The sequence below is a fragment of the Gymnodraco acuticeps genome, unplaced genomic scaffold (genome assembly GCF_902827175.1).
Source record: "Gymnodraco acuticeps unplaced genomic scaffold, fGymAcu1.1, whole genome shotgun sequence".
Classification (NCBI taxonomy): domain Eukaryota; kingdom Metazoa; phylum Chordata; class Actinopteri; order Perciformes; family Bathydraconidae; genus Gymnodraco; species Gymnodraco acuticeps.
In genome coordinates, this window is record NW_022992032.1 from 467158 (window position 1) to 488309 (window position 21152).

General features: G+C 43.8%; 1 protein-coding gene and 1 long non-coding RNA gene across 3 annotated transcripts; one reads left to right on the top strand and one right to left on the bottom strand.

The window, feature by feature from the left end:
- The first annotated feature begins 7651 nt into the window (after window positions 1–7651).
- Window positions 7652–15296, top strand: LOC117536638 (cyclic GMP-AMP synthase). Its single transcript, XM_034201576.1, is given in 11 exon segments — window positions 7652–7719; window positions 8108–8192; window positions 8487–8636; window positions 9180–9412; window positions 10193–10415; window positions 10551–10681; window positions 11472–11625; window positions 12257–12356; window positions 13322–13444; window positions 13835–13964; window positions 13966–15296. Coding segments are annotated over 9 exon segments (1677 nt in total). The 5' UTR covers window positions 7652–7719; window positions 8108–8192; window positions 8487–8503; the 3' UTR covers window positions 14416–15296.
- On the bottom strand, window positions 9084–12661 carry LOC117536639. Of its 2 annotated transcripts, none has more exons than XR_004567596.1 (4): window positions 11406–12661; window positions 10545–10675; window positions 10168–10445; window positions 9084–9393 (listed from the first exon to the last, which is right to left on the bottom strand). It is a non-coding gene; the product is annotated as an uncharacterized LOC117536639 (long non-coding RNA). The 2 variants fall into 2 exon arrangements; XR_004567595.1 differs by having other exon boundaries at window positions 9084–9396.
- Window positions 15297–21152: the final 5856 nt, after the last annotated feature.

Here is a 21152-nt window from a genome sequence, read left to right on the forward strand (position 1 = left end):
CCGCACGCACTCTCCAGCTGAAACTCTCTCCTTATTAATTTAAGCATTTTACTTATTAATGTATGCAGACAATCACACAATCTATGTGATTTTTGGATTTACCGTGCCTCTCAATTGCCCCTGACAGGTTAGCAAGGTCGATGAATCCTGAAGTTGCCCAAGGATTGTTCAGGGAGCACGAATCCTTGTCAAAAAGAAGACATGGCCAGCAAATTAGACGCTGAAGTTTAGCGCTTCCAGTTAGCCACTCCGTGCGGACATAATTGTCCTCATTGAACGTCCGATTCTCTCCCTTTTTCCTCTGCGTACACACAGCTCGAGTGCGGGCATTTGCCTGTCATCTGATTTAATTTGTAGTTGCTGCTGTAGCGGAAGTTTAGTAAAGTTATGTTTGATTAAGTACGCCAAATCTCCACCCTCCATAATGCTTCATTTGCTTGATAATTTCTAACGGCGGTGATGACAGTTACAGTATTAAAACTGATGTTGATGTGATTTGATTGGATGGCAGTGTCCAATCAAATCGCCAGCCGCCAGCCGCCTCTGAAGGGAAACAAGAGGCGGCTAGCTTCCCTTGGCATGGCCCTGACCAATCACAGGTTGGCAGGGGCATCACGTGGGCCTCATCTGATTGGTCAATCCCTCCATTTTTTTTCACCAAGGGAAGCTAGATTCGGCTGGCCTCCTCTCGCAACAGTGAGTGCAATCTACTGTTTCACCATAACATCTAGAGGGGCGCTGTTTGTTTCACTCTTTGTAAAATACTCAATGAGAATGGGGGAGAGCCGGGCCGGCAGCAACACACAGCAAAGGAGAATTATCGAAACAAAACAAAGTGTTTTTATTTATTTATTTAAATTATAACTACAATCCGAAAAAACAGGGGAAGCCTGGCTTCCCTTGGCCTCCGGGAGAAAACGCCACTGCACACCAGCGCTTTTTCAGCTCCAGCTCAGAGCTGGAGCCTGAAAAGCGCCGGTTTTTCCTGTTCACACCGCAGCGGCTCCGGCTCTTAGCTCCAGAATCCGGTTCACTTCCAGCTCCCAAAAATGGTCGGTCTAGAGGCAAGAGCTTCGGAGCTAAGAGGTGGCGTTGCTTACGTCTCTCTTACGTCGAGGCGTGCAGGAAACTAAACCCACCTCCCCTGAACATGGGTCGACTGTCATGCCTGCCTACAAGCAGTAGTGCTTATAAACACACTTTATAAAGTCAGGCAACACTAACCAGGCTTCGTGTGATTCTGTTTATTTGTACCTTACTTTGACCATCCGTTCACTGTTATTGATCATTGTGGAGAGAGGCAAACGTGTTGTTTTGTATTATAGCAGCTATCGGATGGAATCAATACATGGGCTGCACAGGTTGTCGTGTCCGACTATCACAAGTAGAATCATAATAAAAATACGCCGGTAAAATGTGCCTGTAGAAAACGATTTATGCCACAATAGGATAGCAATAGCAAGTAGTCAGTTTAGCTTCGGTTGCTATGCTAACATCACCCATTTTATACCAGAGAAACTTTCATAACAGCGTTGTGATACCAAACAGCGTCAATTCAGACTGACACACATTCACTTAGGCTAAGGGGAACTGGGGATATGTATCAGCTGCTTGTGTGAGTCGGACAGTGAATACTTTAGAGCGGCCGCTGCAGTGTGAGCTAACCGGGAGCTAACGGAGGAGAATAAACTCCCGTGGAAGAGCAGCCAACACTGCAGCGGTAGGTAAATGCTGCAGAAACACATTAATAAACAATGAACCACGGCACTCTGGAGCAAAGTATAAGGTTGGAGAAGTCGTTATTCAATTTATTCTGGCTTCGTGTGATTAAAAGCCAACATGATCATCGACCCGACGCAGTTCCCCGTTGTTGTTGTTGTGAGCGCCGTAACGCTGTTGGGGAGCAAATAAGCGATGTAAACGGTGACGTCATGACGCAGCAGCGGCAGCACCAGTCGGGTGCTGGGCGGTGTGAACAGAGCGGGAGCAGAAAAGGGAAACCGGAGCTGAACCAGAAAAGCTCTAGCTCGGAGCTAGACAGGGAAAAGCGCTGGTGTGAAAGCCGCACTTGTGTGTCTCCTGTGCTCATCAGTGTCAGCCCCGCCCCTGATTGTTCCCACCTGTGTCTAGTTACCCTGTGTTTAAATTCCCCTGTCTCCCAGTGTTCAGTGTCAGTTCGTCTTGTCTATTGTCATGGTAAGGTCTATGCTCCTGGTACTCATGAAAGGTTTTTGATTCCTCACTGCGTGAGCGCCTTAATTTTTTGTTCTCTGTTTTTTTGTCATCTCGACTAGAGTTTTGGTGGTTACCTTTTTGTTAATTTTTGCCAGTCATGGAAAAATAAAGTATCTTACAATACTTTACCTCTGTCTCCCTGTCTGCAATTGGGTCCAACATCCTAAGTACCTGAGACCGTAACAGAACGAACTGACCATTATGGACCCAGCAGACTCAGCCCTTTTGATGCTACAGGCGGAACGTCTTGGATACTCTCTGGAGTACATTTTTTATACGTGGAAAGGCGCCTCATCTAGACGGGGTAGAGAGGCTGCGTTGAAGGAGGCACGTCAGGAGGTTGCTCGCAAGCCCTGGCTCTGGAGCTTGTTGCCCGAGTGGCTTAAGGTTTTCTCACGCAGCCCTGAGTGCCAGTCTTCATGTTCTGACCCTTTCTTGGGGTCTGGTCTGGCTTATGGAGGTCCACGGAGCCTTCAGGCGGCTGCTAAGAGAAGGAGTCGCAAAGCCAAGCTAGCAGCCCGAGCCCCAAGAGCCATGGCTCCTGCCCCAGTACAGGCCCCAGCAGCCATGCCTCCATACTCCATTACCTGGCTTACACAGCCAGGGTCCAGGCTTCCGCGCCCAACAACCATGGTTCCGGCTCCAGTACAGGCCCCTGCAGCCATGGGTCCAGCCCCAGTTCTGGCCCCAGCAGCCATGGTTCCGGCCCCAGTTCCGGCCCCAGCAGCCATGGTTCCGGCTTCAGTACCGGCCCCAGCAGCCATGGTTCCGGCTTCAGTACCGGCCCCAGTAGCTATTGTCCCAACTCCAGCTCCTCGTCTCCTGTTGGCTCTCCAGCCGACGCCAGCTCCCCGTGTCCTGTCGGTGTACCGACCGACACAAGTCCCCTCTCAGGTCCCCTGTCAAGTCTCTTCTCGAGTCCCCTCTCAGGTCCCCTCTCGGGTCTCTTCTCGAGTCCCCTCTCAAGTCTCCTCTCAAGTCACCTCCCGAGTTCCCTCTCGAGTCACCTCCCGAGTCCCCTCTCGAGTCGCCTCTCAAGTCTCTTCTCAAGTCTCTTCTCAAGTCACCTCTCGAGTCATCTCTCAAGTCTCTTCTCAAGTCACCTCTCGAGTCCCCTCTCAAGTTCCCTCTCAAGTCCCCTCTCGTCACCTCTCGAGTCTCCTCTCGAGTCTCCTCTCGAGTTCCCTCTCGAGTTCCCTCTCGAGTTCCCTCTCGAGTCACCTCTCGAGTTCCCTCTCTAGTCACCTCTCGAGTCTCCGATCAAGTTCCCTCTCGAGATTCCGCTCAAGTCACCTCTCAAGTCAACTCTCAAGTTTCCTCTCGAGTTCCCTCTCAAGTCCCCTCTCAAGTCCACTCTCAAGTCTTCTCTCGAGTCCACTCTCAAGTTCCCTCTCGAGTCCCCTCTCAAGTTCCCTCTCGAGTCCCCTCTCAAGTCCCCACTCGAGTCTCCTCTCGAGTTACCTCTCAAGCCCTCTCTCGAGTTCCCACTCAAGTCCCTACTCATGTACCGTTGGAGGTTCCGCTGGGGGTCCTGCCAACCCTTTGTCCTGTCCCGTTGGAGGTCCCGCCGTCTACTCTCCTGCCGGGGGGTCCTGCCAGCTCCTTGTCCTGTCTCGTTGGAGGCCCCGCCGACTACTCTCCTGCCGGGGGTCCTGCCAACCCTTTGTCCTGTCTCGTTGGAGGTCACGCCGTCTACTCTTCTGCCGGGGGTCCTGCCAACCCTTTGTCCTGTCTCGTTGGTGGTCCCGCCGTCTACTCTCCTGCCGAGGGTCCTGCCAAACCTATGTCCTGTGCCGTTGGAGGCCCCACCGACTACTCTCCTGCCGCGGGTCCTGCCAACCCTATGTCCTGTCCCATTGGAGGTCCCGCTGTCTACTCTCCTGCCGGGGGTCCTGCCAACCCTGTGTCCTGTCCCGTTGGGGGTCCCGCCGACTACTCTCTTTGCCGGGGGTCCTGCCAACCCTGTGTCCTGTCCCGTTGGGGGTCCCGCAGACTCCTCTTCTGCCGGGGGTGCTGCCAACTCCATGCCTTGTCCCGTTGGAGGTCCCGCAGACTACTCTTCTGCCGGGGGTCCTGCCAACCCCATGTCCTGAGCCGTTGGAGGTCCCGCAGACTACTCTTCTGCCGGGGGTCCTGCCAACTCCATGTCTTGTCCCGTTGGAGGTCCCGCAGACTGCTCTTCTGCCGGGGGTCCTGCCAACTCCATGTCTTGTCCCGTTGGAGGTCCCGCAGACTACTCTTCTGCCGGGGGTCCTGCCAACCCCATGTCCCGTGCCGTTGGAGGTTCCGCCAACTGCTCTCCTGCCGGGGGTCCTGCTGGCCCTGTGTCCTCTTCCGTGGGGGATCTTGCCGACACCGGCTCCTGCCCGGCCTCCGGAGCTGTCCGGTGTTCGCCCTCGAGCCCGGTCCCCTGAGTTTGCCCGCTGTGGTCTTCACCCCTCCTCGAACTCTGTCTTGCCCCCGGGCCGTCCGCCCGAGACCCTCTCCTCGAACTCTGCCTTGCCCCCGGGCCGTCCGCCCGAGACCCCTTCCTGGTCCTCTGCCGTGCCCTGGGCTGTCAGTCAAGGCCCGTCCTCCGGACCCCCTCCACCCACCCTGCTGGACGTTTTGGATTTATTTATTTTTAGTTTAGGGACGTCTAGTATCCGTCCCTTGAGGGGGGGGTTCTGTCAGGATTATTATGTCATGTCACGTTTCTATGTCTAGGTGTGGGTGTTTTTCCGTTCTCCTTGTCATGTTTTCCTCCCTGTATATTGTCTGGTCTCTTTTCCCTGTGTTTTCATGTCTGTCGTTAGTTTCCCTGGTGTGTCTAATTTCCTGATTGTTTTCACCTATCACTCCTTGTGTGTCTCCTGTGCTCATCAGTGTCAGCCCCGCCCCTGATTGTTCCCACCTGTGTCTAGTTACCCTGTGTTTGAATTCCCCTGTCTCCCAGTGTTCAGTGTCAGTTCGTCTTGTCTATTGTCATGGTAAGGTTTATGCTCCTGGTACTCATGAAAGGTTTTTGATTCCTCACTGCGTGAGCGCCTTCATTTTTTGTTCTTTGTATTTTTGTCATCTCGACTAGAGTTTTGGTGGTTACCTTTTTGTTCATTTTTTCCAGTCATGGAAAAATAAAGTATCTTACAATACTTTACCTCTGTCTCCCTGTCTGCAATTGGGTCCAACATCCTAAGTGCCTGAGACCGTAACACAACATGAAGAGATCTATGGATACATCTCTCAACACCCATATGAAACAGAACTGTAAACAGATTTTCTTTCTCTTTATGGATATTTTACAAATCACTCCCCTTTTAAACTTTATTCTTTTTATGTCATATAGTATTTTCATACCTGTTCTCTTATTTTTGTATAACTATAATGATCATATAAACGTGTGCCTCGGAAATAATTGTTAATAATAATAATTACAATTAATATTTTAATTAATACAAATTAATTAAGTCTCTCTCTCTCTCTCTCTCTCTCTCTCTCTCTCTCTCTCTCTCTCTCTCTCTCTCTCTCTCTCTCTCTCTCTCTCTCTCTCTCTCTCTCTCTCTCTCTATACATGAAGCACAATTGTTTTAACTGACACTCAAAGAGCAAAACATCGGCTCAAATCTCCAAAACTCTAAACACGTTTTCAGCTTTTCACACAATTTGCAAATCAACATGGCACTTTTTGCAAACCACTGCACACGTTTCTCCACGTGACACAGGAATCTGACATGAAGTCACGTGTTAGCAGGTTTAAAACACTGATATTCAAAATGTCTCACACATGGACCAATGATCAAGAAACACGTTCCACCTGACCAAGCACCTGGTAGCATCATTGTTGGCTCATCAATCAGGATGTTAGCACTATAAAAAGACCACAGGTGAGTACTTTCTTACAGCAACAATGGAAGCCAACATGGAAGCAAGAGGAAGAGCAAGAGGAAGAGCTGGGCTGTTAGTGAGAGGAGGAGGAATGAGAGGTAGAGGTAGAGCTGGAGGGAGAAGACGTGGACAAAGAAGAATACTCTCATGATATATCAGTGCTTATATCTGTTGTGTGAAACGTATTTACTTCATTACTGTAATTGAATTGTTGGCATGTTGCATACTATAACTGTACAAAAATCCTGCACAATGTACTGTGGTACACTTACTTTTATGCAACACACACTCTGACCAACACTATATCTTTGCTGTTGATCTGAAGGACTGAGAAACAAAGAGGTGGAAGGCTAAGGATTTCCAATGAGGCAGGAAGCAGCAGTTACAAACTGGGTTTTGGCAAACAATGCCATCACACTTAGAGAGATCCGAAGCATAGTAGCTATGTGCTGAGATGCATGTTGCACAATGTTATTTTTGAATAAAATGTGATTTCTTTCAACAACTCATTTGTATTTCTTCATTTACTGTATTTCTGTAAACTCAAGCAATCTTTCTCTGCAGAAACCTCTCTGTACAGAGCACAGCCCATAACAGATGGAAGTGGTTTAGAGTATGCTCAGCAGTGTGTAGTTGGGTGGTCAAACGATCTAGTACTATGAATGAAGTGTGTTATATTTGGTGCTAAAGTTTGCATTTAAGTGTTTCTGTAGTTTTGAGTGCAGTTCTTCATTTAGCAGGAGAAATTAGGAGTTTTGCAATTTGGGTGTGGGGTTTTGTGAATTGTGTTTAGTGTTCTGAGAAACTGAGCAATTTAAAAAAAAATGTGTGTTAGCAATCGAGAAACTGTAAGCTAACTATTCAAACTGTTTATCCATTACTTTAAAGGGGACCTATCATGCTAAATGCACTTTGTGATGTCTTTTATACATAAATATGTGTCCCCGGTGCCCTCTGCCTCTTCCTCTTGCTGCTGTCCATATATCCATTGATGTTGTAAAAAGGTATTATGTGGAGCCTTGTTCAAGTGCTTACATCCTGATTGCTCAGTCAACAATAAAGCATTTCCATCATTTGGCACGTGTATTTGTTGATTGGTTCATGTGTGTGGCATTTTTAATGGCAATGTTTTAAAAATGGCAAATAAGTGAAAATGTCAGATTACTGTGTCTTACTTAGTGTTTTGCAAAAAGTGCCAAGTTGAATTGCAAATTGGGCGCAGAGCTGAAAATGTTTTTGTAGATTTGAGCTGAGGTTTTGATCTTTGAGTGTGAGTTTAAATAATTATGCTTCATGTGAGATTTTTTCTGTGTTAGCAACTGAAAAAAAAGGTAACATGTTATTTCGTTATGAACTGCTACATGGCCCGAATAATTTAAAGAAAAACCTTTTGAAAAAGTGACACGTATAGACTTGTGCAACTGGTTGGACCAATATGTGACCTCCAAACAGGAGGAGCGTAATTATCATGGGTGGAACTGTGCAGGTGGAAGGCAACAGCATCAGATTACATTTAGTAGAAATTGAAAGTGAAAGCAAATAGACTGAATAGAGCTGAAGAGAAGGGAAGACACACAATAGCTCCTATCACTGATTGCAATAGAAGCTCAACAAACACTGGTGAGGTTAACCACTAGAAATCTATCCATCTATCTGTCTATCAATCTGTCATCGCTCTCTAATTAATGTAATAGTATTTGTTAGATAGACTCAGGCGTTAGGAGATACTGTTGTGTTTGTGTGTGTGTGTGTGTGTGTGTGTGTGTGTGTGTGTGTGTGTGTGTGTGTGAGTGAGAGAGAGAGAGTGAGAGAGAGTGAGTGAGTGTATGTGTGTGTGTGTGTTTTTATGCTCATTTGTGCTCAAAAACCTCTCATGGTTGCAGTGATGTGAATTCAAAGATGATTGCAAAGTGTATTATTTGTATTGACTGCTATCATACCATCATTGACTGCTGACTCAGCACTCCTCTTAATCGACTAGTGATTCATAACTGCTTCACTTTCAAAGTGTATGTCCGGAAATCTGAATCTGAAGATGAATTACCAACCTGATGTTAAGTTAGAATAAAGCTGTGGACACACTCATTGTTAGGGTAAGGAAAATAATGTTGGGGGCATGGGTGATGTAGTTAATTGGGTGTCTTTCGTTTGTTTCATCTTTACCAACTTGCTGTCAAGCTTGTCAAATAGTTGTAGTTGAAACAGAAACTTTACATGTGTTTAAGTTATTGCTAATGCCAAAATAATGTACATGCTGTTAAATCATGGCGATCTGATGTTTTTATCATTGGGAAAAAGACAACGTTCTCTCTCAAACATTTCAACCAAAAACAACTGGTTTCTACTTCAAGATGTTCTTTATCTGTTTTCTGTACATAAATACTCAGGGCTGGGACGTGTGAATATGGACCGAGAGGATAGAGATGTGAAGGCCGGTCTGATTGAAGAGACGCAGCGTAAAGATGCCACAAGGGGAAAAGCGAGTCCTCTACGACTCACGCCAGCAAGAAAAAAAGTTCAACAGCAAAAATCTACAGGTGATACTGCAGTTTCAACTGTGTTAGTGTGTACAACTCTCGGCCTGTATTCATTCAAGCATTTATTTTCTCCAAACTGCAATAGAAAATAATCCACTACACGTAAATCTGGAAACCTTAGTTTTACTGCTTTAAATGTTTAAAGTTGTCCTTTATGTTTTCCTTTATAAACCTTTTGAATCAGTTTAATATGTAGCAATCAGCAGCAGATCATTATAACTTTGTAGCTGTCCTGTATCTTTAAAGTCAACTTTTACAAGTTTTGTAGAAAAACATCAATGTTTTCAGCTTTCTGAAGATGCATTTCTAGACAATCAAAGAGGCTTTTTAAATATTGTATTCAGTTTAAGATGATGGGAAATGTTGAAAACACATTAATAAAACCCACTTAATTCAATCACAAACAATTGAAATCAACACATTTGGAGGAACAGGGTTTTTCAAGGGACATAAACATTTAATGTAATGTAATCTGTAAGGTTAAATGTGAACATGGTACAGTATTTAGTAAATTTGAGCTGCAGTCTTATTGTCTCCTTGCAGAGGAGTGGTCCAAAGTGCTGGAGGAGCCGGTCTCCATCTCCCCGGAGCTGAGCTCCTGGATCAAAGCCAACGCCAATGAGCTAAAGATCCCGCAGACAGACCGCCGCTGGGCTGCAGAGGTGGTCAACGATTTCCGAGACAACCTGGTGAAATTCCTGCGGAGCAGCAGTGATCAGCCATTCTTCCAGTCAGCTGACTTCCTCACCACCGGCAGCTACTTTGAGAAAGTGAAGGTGAGAACTTGATGAACTTTTAAAATGTCTAAATGCAACCATACAGCTACAAACACAGGGAATATTGTGACTGATAATATTATGTCTAAAATGTCTAAAAATCTACAGTGCTTGTGTTACATTTTTGGTGACATTTTATTGTCCCAATATTTCCAATTACTTTTTAAAACTACATTTTAATTAAGGTGACACTGTTACATTTGTTCAACTGTTATGGGCACGTTCCCCTTTCAAGCTGTGGCAAGGTTAGTAATTGTCTGCCAGAAGCTGTCATAAATGGACTTTTTATCCAGTTTTAGGCCACATTTTTACCAAACCCTTTTAGATCATAGCTGTCTTTAACTCTTTATTTTTACTTTTTAGAATTTAGGATCTTGATTAAGCGGAAGTGGTATTGCGCCTCACAACCCCTTATTTCTAATGTGAATGTGCTTTGTGAAGTCTTTAATTGGTTTAACTCAGCGGGTGAGTTTGTTACGGAGAGTAGGACAGCTTTGCAAGGAATTCAGCACCTGGAAAAAACTCCTAAACAATGAGAAAATCGAACCGGGAGAACATTACTGCAATGACGTTAATGGTGTTGGAAACAACAACCCCCATGATCCTAAAATACTAGAACATTTAGTTTCTCGTTATTGTTGAGATTGAGGGACCCCTAGTGACAGAAAATGATATATTGTGTTTAAAGTCAATGTTGAATGGGTTTCTTGAGAAGAGAGAAAGAAATACTCTATTGACAGAACACAAACAAGCACCTCCATTGTCGCTGTTTAATCTCAGATCCACAGCCCGGATGAGTTCGACATGATGCTGAAGCTTCAGGCTCCGTCACGCTTCAACATGAAGGAGCTCGACGAAGGCCTTTTCTACCAGATCGATCTTGTCCGGCCGACTCGGGGCCCCATACAAGTTTTTCTCCTGGAGAATGGGCTCACCCTCTCATCCAGCAAGATCCTGAGTGAGACGTTTCGCCTGGTCCGCAAGTTCCTCAAGAACTACAAAGGTCTGGTCAATCATCTCTCTGCCCTACTTTCTGTTAGAATTGGAGATTTTACGACTCATTTTCTGTATATTTTGTTGACATTCATCCTGCTTTGGGAACCTGGATAATCCTTTTAATCGTGTTTCTTACTTCCAGTGCCAGATGAAGGCTGTCGCTGGGAGGTGAACAGGAAGAAACCCGGCTCACCGGCTGTGACCTTGTCTCTGTTCAGGAATGACATGTACAGCGACGAGTTGATCTCTCTGGACCTGGTTCCTGCTCTGGAGGTAAATCATTGTATCAGTTTATTTTTGAAGAGTAGTGTCAATCTGCAGAAATGTTCCATGGTTTTTGGATTACAGATACTGATAAGAGACACTGAAAGTCCTAAAACATAAGTTGCAAATTAAAGGGGAAAAAAAGACTAAATGCACTTATATATATTATTTTCATTTTCGATGAATCATCCAGTTATTTTCTAAATTAATTAATGAATAATTTGTTCTATGACAAATGTCAGAAAATAAAACAAATGCCCATCTAGTTTTCTCAAAGTCCAAGGTGATGTCAGTCCAAAACCGGAAGATATTAACTTAAGTATGATTCAAAACAGAGAAAATCTGGAAATCTCTACATGTGAGTGACTGAAAAATACATGTTCTGATATCTTTGCATGAAAACAATTATAATTATTTTTCAGTCAAAAGATTGACTCTAGACATAGTTTCATCTCATTTTGTTATGCAGTATTTCAGAACAAAGTATATTATACTCTAACATACTTGATTTTAAAAGTCTTATATACCGCTTGGTAGCTTAATTAATAATAACAAATCATTTGTATCGGTTGAATATATTTTCTATTAATCTAGTTCTGCTAACTGAAGGATTTAGTTCTGCTAACTGAATTGACAAATAAAGGTAGTAAAATTAAAAGTACATTATTTGCCTGAGATGTAGTTTAAATTGAAAGTAGCACACGATTGAATAACTCAACTAAAGCACACATACCTCAAATATACCCTTCAACATATTCCACCAATGAGAGTTGGCACTTGTCCCTGTTCCTGTTTGGAGGTTCACTCCTCTCAGGGCTGGCCTCTCCCAGTCCGTAACGGACCCGATGTGGATAACTGGCTGGGAAAGAAGGTTCGCAAAGAGATCACCAGTTTACCGTGTTACTTCGTACCAAAGAGGATGAAGGGAAGAAACCTCAGCGGGGAAGCCAAAGGTGAGAGAAACATCTGTCTGTGAAGAAAAATGACTGACAAAATCAAAGGTCTTCTGCATACCCTCATCCCCTCTCCTCATTTCAGCTCATCTGTGTCTAATAAAGGCAACAATGTGCATATAAAAATGATTTATTAACAGACAATGTAGCTCTGCTTGAATGTTCCTCCTGTCTACCCTGCATGGATCATGAGATGATAGGCCCCTTGGCACAGACCTGTTAAGGGCATCACCAGCTCTCCTCCAATGAGCAATACACTTTAAAGTAGTGTAACCTCTGTGATCATTGTGTCTCTCTTCATGGACATTTTCTATTCCTTTACCATAGTTTGAGTTCGTAAATGGGTGTTTTTTCTAAGGTCATTTCGTTTTTAGTAACTTTGTTTTGTTTCCAACATCCTGTGTCATTTTAGTTAGTTTGTGTCTGTGGTCCCTTGTTGTAGTTGCTTTTTGTCTCGTTGTAGTTGGAACATGTATTTTTCAGGGAAATCCTGCCAAGACAGACGTGTTCAGTAATCCTCTCATGCCGACTACTACAGGAGAACATGTAGGACTGTCATTATTGTGTGAGTGTTTATGATATTTGTGTGATGACATGTTCCCATCAGTGTGTTTTTGTCTTTCTGCAACAGAAAGTTGGAGGATTTCTTTCTCTCACGTTGAGAAGAAAATCATCACGAGCCATGGCAACAAGAAAACCTGCTGTGAGGGCAAAGCCAACAAATGCTGCCGGTTAGGCTCTGAACTCTTTATCTTCGCATCTTCGTAACATTTAGTTCCTTGTTAATCTAAAAAATAGTGTCAGGTATTGTAGGTTATAATAATAATAATAATGCATTTTATTTATGGAGCGCTTTTCTTGAAACACAAAGACACTTTACAGAGTAAAAATTCATATAAACAACACACTTTAAATATATAAAACAAAACATTAATTACAGATTAAAAGCAGTTCTGAAGAGGTGAGAGGTTATACAGAGCTTCGCTGAAATTAAATATCTTAATATTAGCTTTTTATAAAACTATTTATTGAGCATATTCTGTGCCGCTTTCACATAGGACACATAGGATATCTTAATTAAAGGATTTTAAGTTGTATTTAGTCATTCTTAATAAGATCAGATTATAAAAACTATTTTAGTTTTGTAGTTGTTCCCATGCATCTTCATGTTTTAATGTTATCTTCATTTTCTTGCATTTGTAAAATAGTTTTTTAGGTGCAATATAAATAGTTATTATTATTATTATTATAAATAAATGGGGCGAAGCCTGCGAGCTAGTTCAGGCAGTCAACTCGAGCACCTGTGCTGCATTCATACATAACGCCCCTTGCCACTCTACAACCAACCAAACAGAGTCTCCTTAATATCCCGCTCTATTGAACCTGCCAGATCTCTCTCCATGCATTGCTTGCTGCTGCTATGCTGCAGCGACTTCCACGTCGCTGCTGCTTGCTGCCCCACCACCACCCCAGCTTCCACCTGTAGGCTCAGGGGTTAGTTATTTGATCATCACTCATCGTGCTATGTATATCTATGGAGTGATGATGCCCGAGCCTAGTCGCCAAACTTAACGATATGCTGCTTCTAATAAACATGTTAAAGAAACACGTGAGTTGTCTGACTGAAATGTATTTTACAATAAATTTTTTTATTTGGGCCCTTTCACAATAAATGATTTGCTATTCTCTCTGGCAGTAAAAGGTGCTTGATGCTGCTCAAGTCTCTGATTGAAGGTCTGAAACAACGTTTCCCCAAAGAGCTGGATCCCCTCTGCTCGTACCACGGGAAGACCGCCTTCCTTCACATGCTGTCCATCAGGTAGGACTTCATTCCATTATATTTATTATGAATAAAATCTGCAAATTGCCGTAAGGTGTTCCAGCGGATGTTTTTACAAGGTGTGTGTATGATATATTGTGAACGGGGTGCCAATTTAAGCTGCCTTTCCCTGCCTCCCATTGCTGCTTCCTCTGCTGGTCGCTAAGCGGCCAAGCTCTACCAGCTCTTCCTTCTTCCATGCTGTATCGGACTGTTCAAATGTCATTTCTGTTGACATTGATGCCTTCTCTGTTCTGTCTTGTGCTAGTACTCTTTCCACCTTGAGTGCTTTTTTGACTTAAATGTTTCTTACTGAACTACTAATAAATATTTCTCAGTTTCCTAATTTCTCTTACAGTCATTTTTCTGACGTTTTATTTTCATTGTCAGGTTTGACGACTCAATGTGGGCTCTCCAGCAGCTCCCCACCTGCTTCCTGCTCCTCCTCGGGGCTCTGGAGGCCCACACTCGTGCAGGAGTCCTCCCTCACTTCTTCGCTCCCAACTACAACCTCTTCTCGGGCTACTGTCTTCCCCCACAAAGCGATGTCTTTCCTCCTCCATGCTTTGGAGGAGCAGAGGAGGGAAGGCCTGCCCCTGCTGAAGCCTCCCGCTCCCATCTCACCGCTCTGTAACTTTGTGAAAGGGATATCTGATGAAAGCTTTTCACTTCCTCCCTCACCTGCTGACTCCCCCTCTTCACTGTCCCCTTCTTTGTCTCCTATTCTAACATCCTCTTCACCCCTCTCTGCCAATAAGTTGGTAAGGAGAGATTGGAGAGAATCTGAACCTTGTAGCCTCACTACCGGGGTCCCTCAGGTCTCTGCTCTGGGTCCTCTCTGCTTCTCTGATACATCCACTGATAAGCCCTCCATACTGACTGCAGTCTCCTCTCTGGACACTGCATTGATGAAAAAACTAGTCCTAGTGTTTGTGGCAGCATTTGTGTGTGTCCTATTATGTAAATTATAGAACAAATGGGGATTCACACTGAATATATAAAGCATCAAAGACACTCCTCCCTCTTTTAATGCAGTGTATACATTGGAAAACAGATAACTAAGGGAGTTATTCCTTATAGATTTTACAGTTTTTCTCGATTGCTAACACACATTTTAAAACTCCTAATTTCTCCTGCTAAATGAAGAACTGCACTCAAAACTACAGAAACACTTAAATGCAAACTTTAGCACAAATATAACACACTTCATTCATAGTACTAGATCGTTTGACCACCCAACTACACACTGCTGAGCATACTCTAAACCACCTCCATCTGTTATGGGCTGTGCTCTGTACATAGAGGTTTCTGCAGAGAAAGATTGCTTGAGTTTACAGAAATACAGTAAATGAAGAAATACAAATGAGTTGTTGAAAAAAATCACATTTTATTCAAAAATAACATTGTGCAACATGCATCTCAGCACATAGCTACTATGCTTCGGATCTCTCTAAGTGGGATGCACTGTTTGCCAAAACCCAGTTTGTAACTGCTGCTTCCTGCCTCATTGGAAATCCTTAGCCTTCCACCTCTTTGTTTCTCAGTCCTTCAGATAAACAACAAAGATATAGTGTTGGTCAGAGTGTGTGTTGCATAAAAGTAAGTTTACCACAGTACATTGTGCAGGATGTTTGTACAGTTATAGTATGCAACATGCCAACAATTCAATTACAGTAATGAAGTAAATACGTTTCACACAACAGATATAAGCACTGATATATCGTGAACTATGCAGAGCTAAAACTAACTAACCTGTTTTCAAGTCTAAGGCCCAATCCCAAACCACTCCCTCGACCCTACCCCTCCGTGACGGAGTGAACTCCGTCTGTAGCCACACTCGCAGCTCAACGAGGCTCCCTCCTGTCAGATGGAGGGAGTAAATACAGCGGCAAGCTTTGGGACGGCCTCCCCTCTCTCCGGCAGAAACAGGAAGTGCCGTAACTGTATGTAACAACGGTTTCAAATCAGCATCTCTTAGACAATTTTTTTAAATTAATAACTCAAATAAAACTCCAAACATCTTTCATTGTGTTACTTTTTTGTAAAGCTCTTTTAGTTTTACACCTGATGTTTACAAGCTTCTTAGTTTTTGCAACAATCTGTAAATATACACAACTTTATAATAAAATGCACACATTTACCTTTTTCTAGACTAAACACAGGTATGATCCTAAGTTAGAAACATATGAGGTCATCATGAGGTTGTTAACATCGTAGTTTATGAGTGGATGTTTGCTGGAACTACTTGTTAACAGCTTGTTTCCTGACGGACACACACAGCGTGACTCCGGTCAGGTAGAGACCGGTCTCAAGTCAGCACCGATGCAGACTCGGGTTGCGTTCCAATAGTCCATTTAGCTTAGGAACCTTCCTAACCAAGTGAAATCACCCGGAAGTACGTCACTGGCAGCCATGATAAGTGCCGTTCCAATTCTCTAAATGAAAGGAAAGGAGGTTTCAAACTTCCTTTATAACCTCCTTTAGCTTAGGAACCACTGGACCTCCCTTGACGAAAGGAGAGGAGAAAATGCTGCCCCACAATGCATTGCAGCCGCAGCATTTGCCGTGATTGATTGATTGATTGAAAAGTTTATTAACAGCTTGTATATTGGGTACAGTACAGTACAGCTCAAAACATACAATTGTTAAGGGGATGCAGACCAGAGAAAGACTTTCGTCTTGTTTACATCAGGGTCCCCCATTTCCAATTGCCATCACAACAGTCGGCCGTTCACGGAAACAACCGATTATGACCGAGAAATTATATCATGAAAGTTACGAGGCTTATTAAGCATTTTAAATGTATGTGGTAAGTTGCCAAAGTGCTTTGTTTTGAACGTTCATCAGTATTATAATCAAAAAGAGAAATATGAACGTTAGTTTTTACTGAAATGATCAAATAAAGTCAACATCTCACAGTCTTTAAGTTTGTTCAACTTTTAAAATATGTTTGAATGGTGATATACACAGTGATAGATGTTAAGGACTAACGTTTATAATAAATACATTTGTATTGATTTTAAGATATTTTCATAGTTCATACAATCATACGTATTGGGATCGGAGGGAGAGGGTTTTTATTTCAATTCCATCTTTGGTCATGAAGAATATGTTTCTCTGTTGTCCAGTTTACAGTAATCCCTCGTTCTTATTATACATCCATGTTGTAGTCCGCTGTATAGAAAACTGTAGTTTCCATAGTTTCCCCACAGCAGCAGACGCACATTTATGACGTCCGCTGGCGCATCATAAACACGTCGGATAGTGAAAGTGCAGTCTCTTCTCCTAAATCCTTTTGAATTCTCCTATCCACTATCCCTTAACCCCGTGACGTTTCACTCAGAGGTCAAGGAATAGGAGATAGGGTTAGAATTTAGGAGCTGATTTTTGGATTATCGGAACGCAACCTCGCTGTTTGAGGGCTTGATAGCCCACTCCCCCTCCACACCGCTCCACACTCGTTGGTTTGGAACAGCCCTTAATATGGCGGACCCTCCGCGTGAACGCGCAAACGGAGGGGTAGGGTGTAGGGGGCGGTTTGGGAATGGGCCTAAATGTCCGGATTACAGAGGCAACAGTAAATCGGTTTAGATTAGGCTGAACCCTCCGTCCAGTCTCTCTCATCGTCAAACCATGGTTGATAACATTTCATTTCATTAGAGAGTTCCTCCTCCTCTCCTCTTCCTCTTGCTTCCATGTTGGCTTCCATTGTTGCTGTAAGAAAGTACTCATGTGGTCTTTTTATAGTGCTAACATCCTGATTGATGAGCCAACGATTTTGCTATCAGGTGTTTGGTCAGGTGGAACTTGTTTCTTGATCATTGGTCCATGTGTGAGGCATTTTGAATATCAGTGTTTTAAACCTGCTCACACTGTGACTTTATGTCAGATTCCTGTGTCTTACGTGGAGAAACGTGTGCAGTGGTTTGCAAAAAGTGCCATGTTGATTTGCAAATTGTGTGAAAAGCTGAAAACGTGTTTAGAGTTTTGGAGATTTGAGCCGATGTTTTGCTCTTTGAGTGTCAGTTAAAATAATTGTGCTTTATGTATAATTTTGGTGTGTTAGCAATCGAGAAAAACTGTAAACCTCTTGATTTGTTATTGGTCTGTTGTTGTGCTGTCTTTGTGAAGCAATGTTGTATTTCCATGGTGATGAGGACATTTTTTAACGTGAAAGAAAAATAGTAGTCTGAAGTTTACTTTTAAAGCATTATGTTTCGGAAAAGTATTAATTTAAAGGTCCCATGACATGCTTTTCTGGTTATTACCGTCCCCTTGTTATGTAGCTTTTTCTGCATGTAAACGGTCTGCAAAGTCACAAACCCTCAAAGTACACCCTGTAGCGAGTAAAACACAGAAAATACCTGTCTATGCTGCTCCAGAACGCCTCGTTGGAGATTTTAATTTTTCCATTATTTCTTCCTGAGTATAGTGACGTAACGAGTGACGTAACGAGTATAGTGACGTAACGGCTCCGCAGATTGGTCACACACACCAGGGTCGGACTGGGGGGAAAAAGTGGCCCGGGGATTAATTGACAGACAGGCTCACTTAATGCGCAGCATGTATCGGCCGGCCGGCGACGAAAGTATGTCACTTAACAAAAAATCCTATGCATTTAATGTTATTTTGGACCATTATTCATATAGTAATCACATTACCTGAGCCCTTGAGTTGCCTAGAGCAAAATAGTTACAGCATATATTTATTGATTTGAATGTTAACAGATCATTGATGCAATAACATTTGGACCCAATTTGCCTGACTTGACGCATGGAATAAAACATGGGCGTAGGAAGCATCCTCAATGTGGGTGAGATTTTTTTTTAAATGTTGTCGAAGTTAAAAGCGTCAATCTGGTGCACTTTGAGAGCAAAATTAGGGACTAAATCTATGGATACATCTCTCAACACCCATATGAAACAGAACTGTAAACAGATTTACTTTTTCTTTCAACATTTATTTGAACAGCAAGTGGAGGCAAAAGTGACTGCACCCAGAACAATAAACCTGCTTGCTAACTAGCCTAAACTCAGTAACAGAATGTGGGCAACACGTTCTTCTCCACAGCCGCGCGACCATAGACTGTGCGCGCGACCTCTGTCACTTCCCCCTTTTCTATCCTACGGGTACAGGTACAGCCACTCCTCCTGAACACCCCCCTATGCAAGCCCCTCCCTCTGAACACAGGGCTAGCTACAATACTGTATACTGTATACACAAACTAAATATACACACGCCTTTACGCTTTGGAGTTTGTTTAACCATCTGTAAGCAACTGCCAGCTAGGTCCCGCTACGGGCTACGGGCCGAATCCGGTTCGTTTCAAGCACCAAAAAATTGTCCGGCCAGAGCAAAAGCACCGCATACGTCACGCTTACGTCGAGGCGGGGATCAACTCCTGAACAACAACAAGAAGCCCGCGTTTTATCCAGCTTGTACACAACGATGGAGAAACTTAACAAGCAGCAGTGGTCCACTGAAGAGACCAGCTACCTACTGGGAATCTGGTCTTCCGAAGAGGTGCAGAGGAAGCTGGAGCACAATCGGCCATTGTTGTTGTTGTCGGTGTCAGCTGTGAGGGGTTTCCGCGCGGTTTGGCTTTATGAAGCAGGCACGCAAACGGTTACGTCATGACGCAAACGATGACGCAGCACCAGTCGGACTCTGGGCGGTGTGAAAAGAGCCTCCGCTAAATCGAAGAACCGGTTCTGAACCTGAAAAGCTCTAGCACGGAGCTTGAACCGGAGTTGCGTTGGTGTGAATGAGGTATAAGATGCGGCTTTCACACCAGCGCTTTTCCCTTTCTAGCTCCGAGCTGGAGCTTTTCTGGTTTCAGCTCCGGTTTCCCTTTTCTGCTCCCGCTCTGTTCACACCGCCCAGAGCTGCCGCTGCTGCGTCATGACGTCACCGTTTACGTGCCTGCTTCATAAAATCCAAACCGCGCGGAAATCCCTCACAACGACAACAACAACAACAATGGCCGATTGTATTGAAGCGCTGTTCGCTTTGGTTATCCTCTTACGAAACGAAATGGAAGTCATCGGATGACTTTACAAGGGACGACTTTACTTGGAACTTTACAAACATCACATGCGAAATGCAAGACTTCTTTGTGGTCTTCAGCATCTACTTCAACCCGCCTCGACGTAAGAGAGACGTAAGCGACGCCGCCTCTTAGCTCCGAAGCTCTTGCCTCTATTGGATAAATGTTGGGCCTCGGACAAATGTGGTGATCCCATAGACTGTATATGGGTGATCCCTGCTCTAGACCGACAATTTTTTGGAGCTGGAAGTGAACCAGTGTTGCAGTATAACGTGAGTCATGACAACTGGCGACATTCTATTATTTTCGTCATAGGAATCCGGGGCGTGTACATTGAGGACCCATTGTTGACTTACCATGTCGATCGCCTCGTTTGTCGTTTACGTTAATCTTTTGCTATATCTGCCTTCCTAAGATCACTTTGATGCACATTCAGTACTCGTATGTGAGGTTGTGGGTGAGAGGTGGATATCGTGACGCTTACAGGGAGGTATCGAACATTACAAAGTAGGTGACTGTGTGGATGCCTGTTCAAAATATTGCAAACTTGAATAAATCATTTAAATTATATATTTGTGTCCGACTTTCATTTGTACATCGTTCTTAATGTGATGTATAGTAGCTTTGATAGCTGTCCATACCTTCAGACAGCCTAAAAGTAAAACACAAGTTGTTTATTCACAGCCCGAACGCTCATCGAGATGACTGGATCACTCATGACAAGTTGTGATCAGCTCCGATTACATTGTGATATCAATGCTGTACCTATTAATAATGGAGGAGCTATAACCAAGGAACCACCAGACCATCCTTCGATGAAATCCGCAGACACTCGCCCCGCCCCCTTACTGTGTATCGCTCACTGATTGGACGAGGCAGTGCATGCACTGATCTGATGCTTCTTGACATGAGAGCAGTTTCCCAGCGGAGTGAAGAAAATACATGAACCTCACGGGAGTCACTCCTCAGTTTATACCGTGTTTTGTTTCAATTAATGTATCATTTAGTTACAAATATGTGATATATCTGAACAACAAAGTGGTAAAAAATCATTTTCTTCATTTATTGGAAACATTTTCATGATCGCTTTTTTCGTTTATACATTTTAAGAATGGCGTTTATCTTTTTTGAGAATGAGTTCTTATTTGATTTAATGTATTTGGGTCTACAACAGATGATACAAATGTTTGTGTCAGTAAATGTGTACTAACAGAGGCGGGGGGTGTGTGGAAATAACGGGGACAGAGCTGGCTGCTGTCAGACGATCAGCTGTGCGGCGTCATCACAAACGGACGTCGCATCACGTGACGCTCCGGAGGAAAGGACGGCCCATTGCTCTTAAAACTCATTTCCCTGCTTCTCGTGGTTTCCTTGCGTCTCTCCATGCTTCCCTGGTGGGAGGGACTAGTCGCAGGGAAACGACGCAAGTGAGGGACGCAAGGAATCCATTTAACCGAAGTGAGAAGGACCCAAAGAGTCGTGACGCACGGCCGGACTTATCTCAGCCAATGACATCTCTGCATTTTATTAACTGCTTTCATCGCGACGTGATGTTTACAGAGAGAACAGCTGTGAGGTCCGTGCAGAAAGCAGAGCAGTGTGTATAATATATATCACTCAGTATAACAGGCCTACTCTTTTATTTGCTTTAGTTTAGTATAT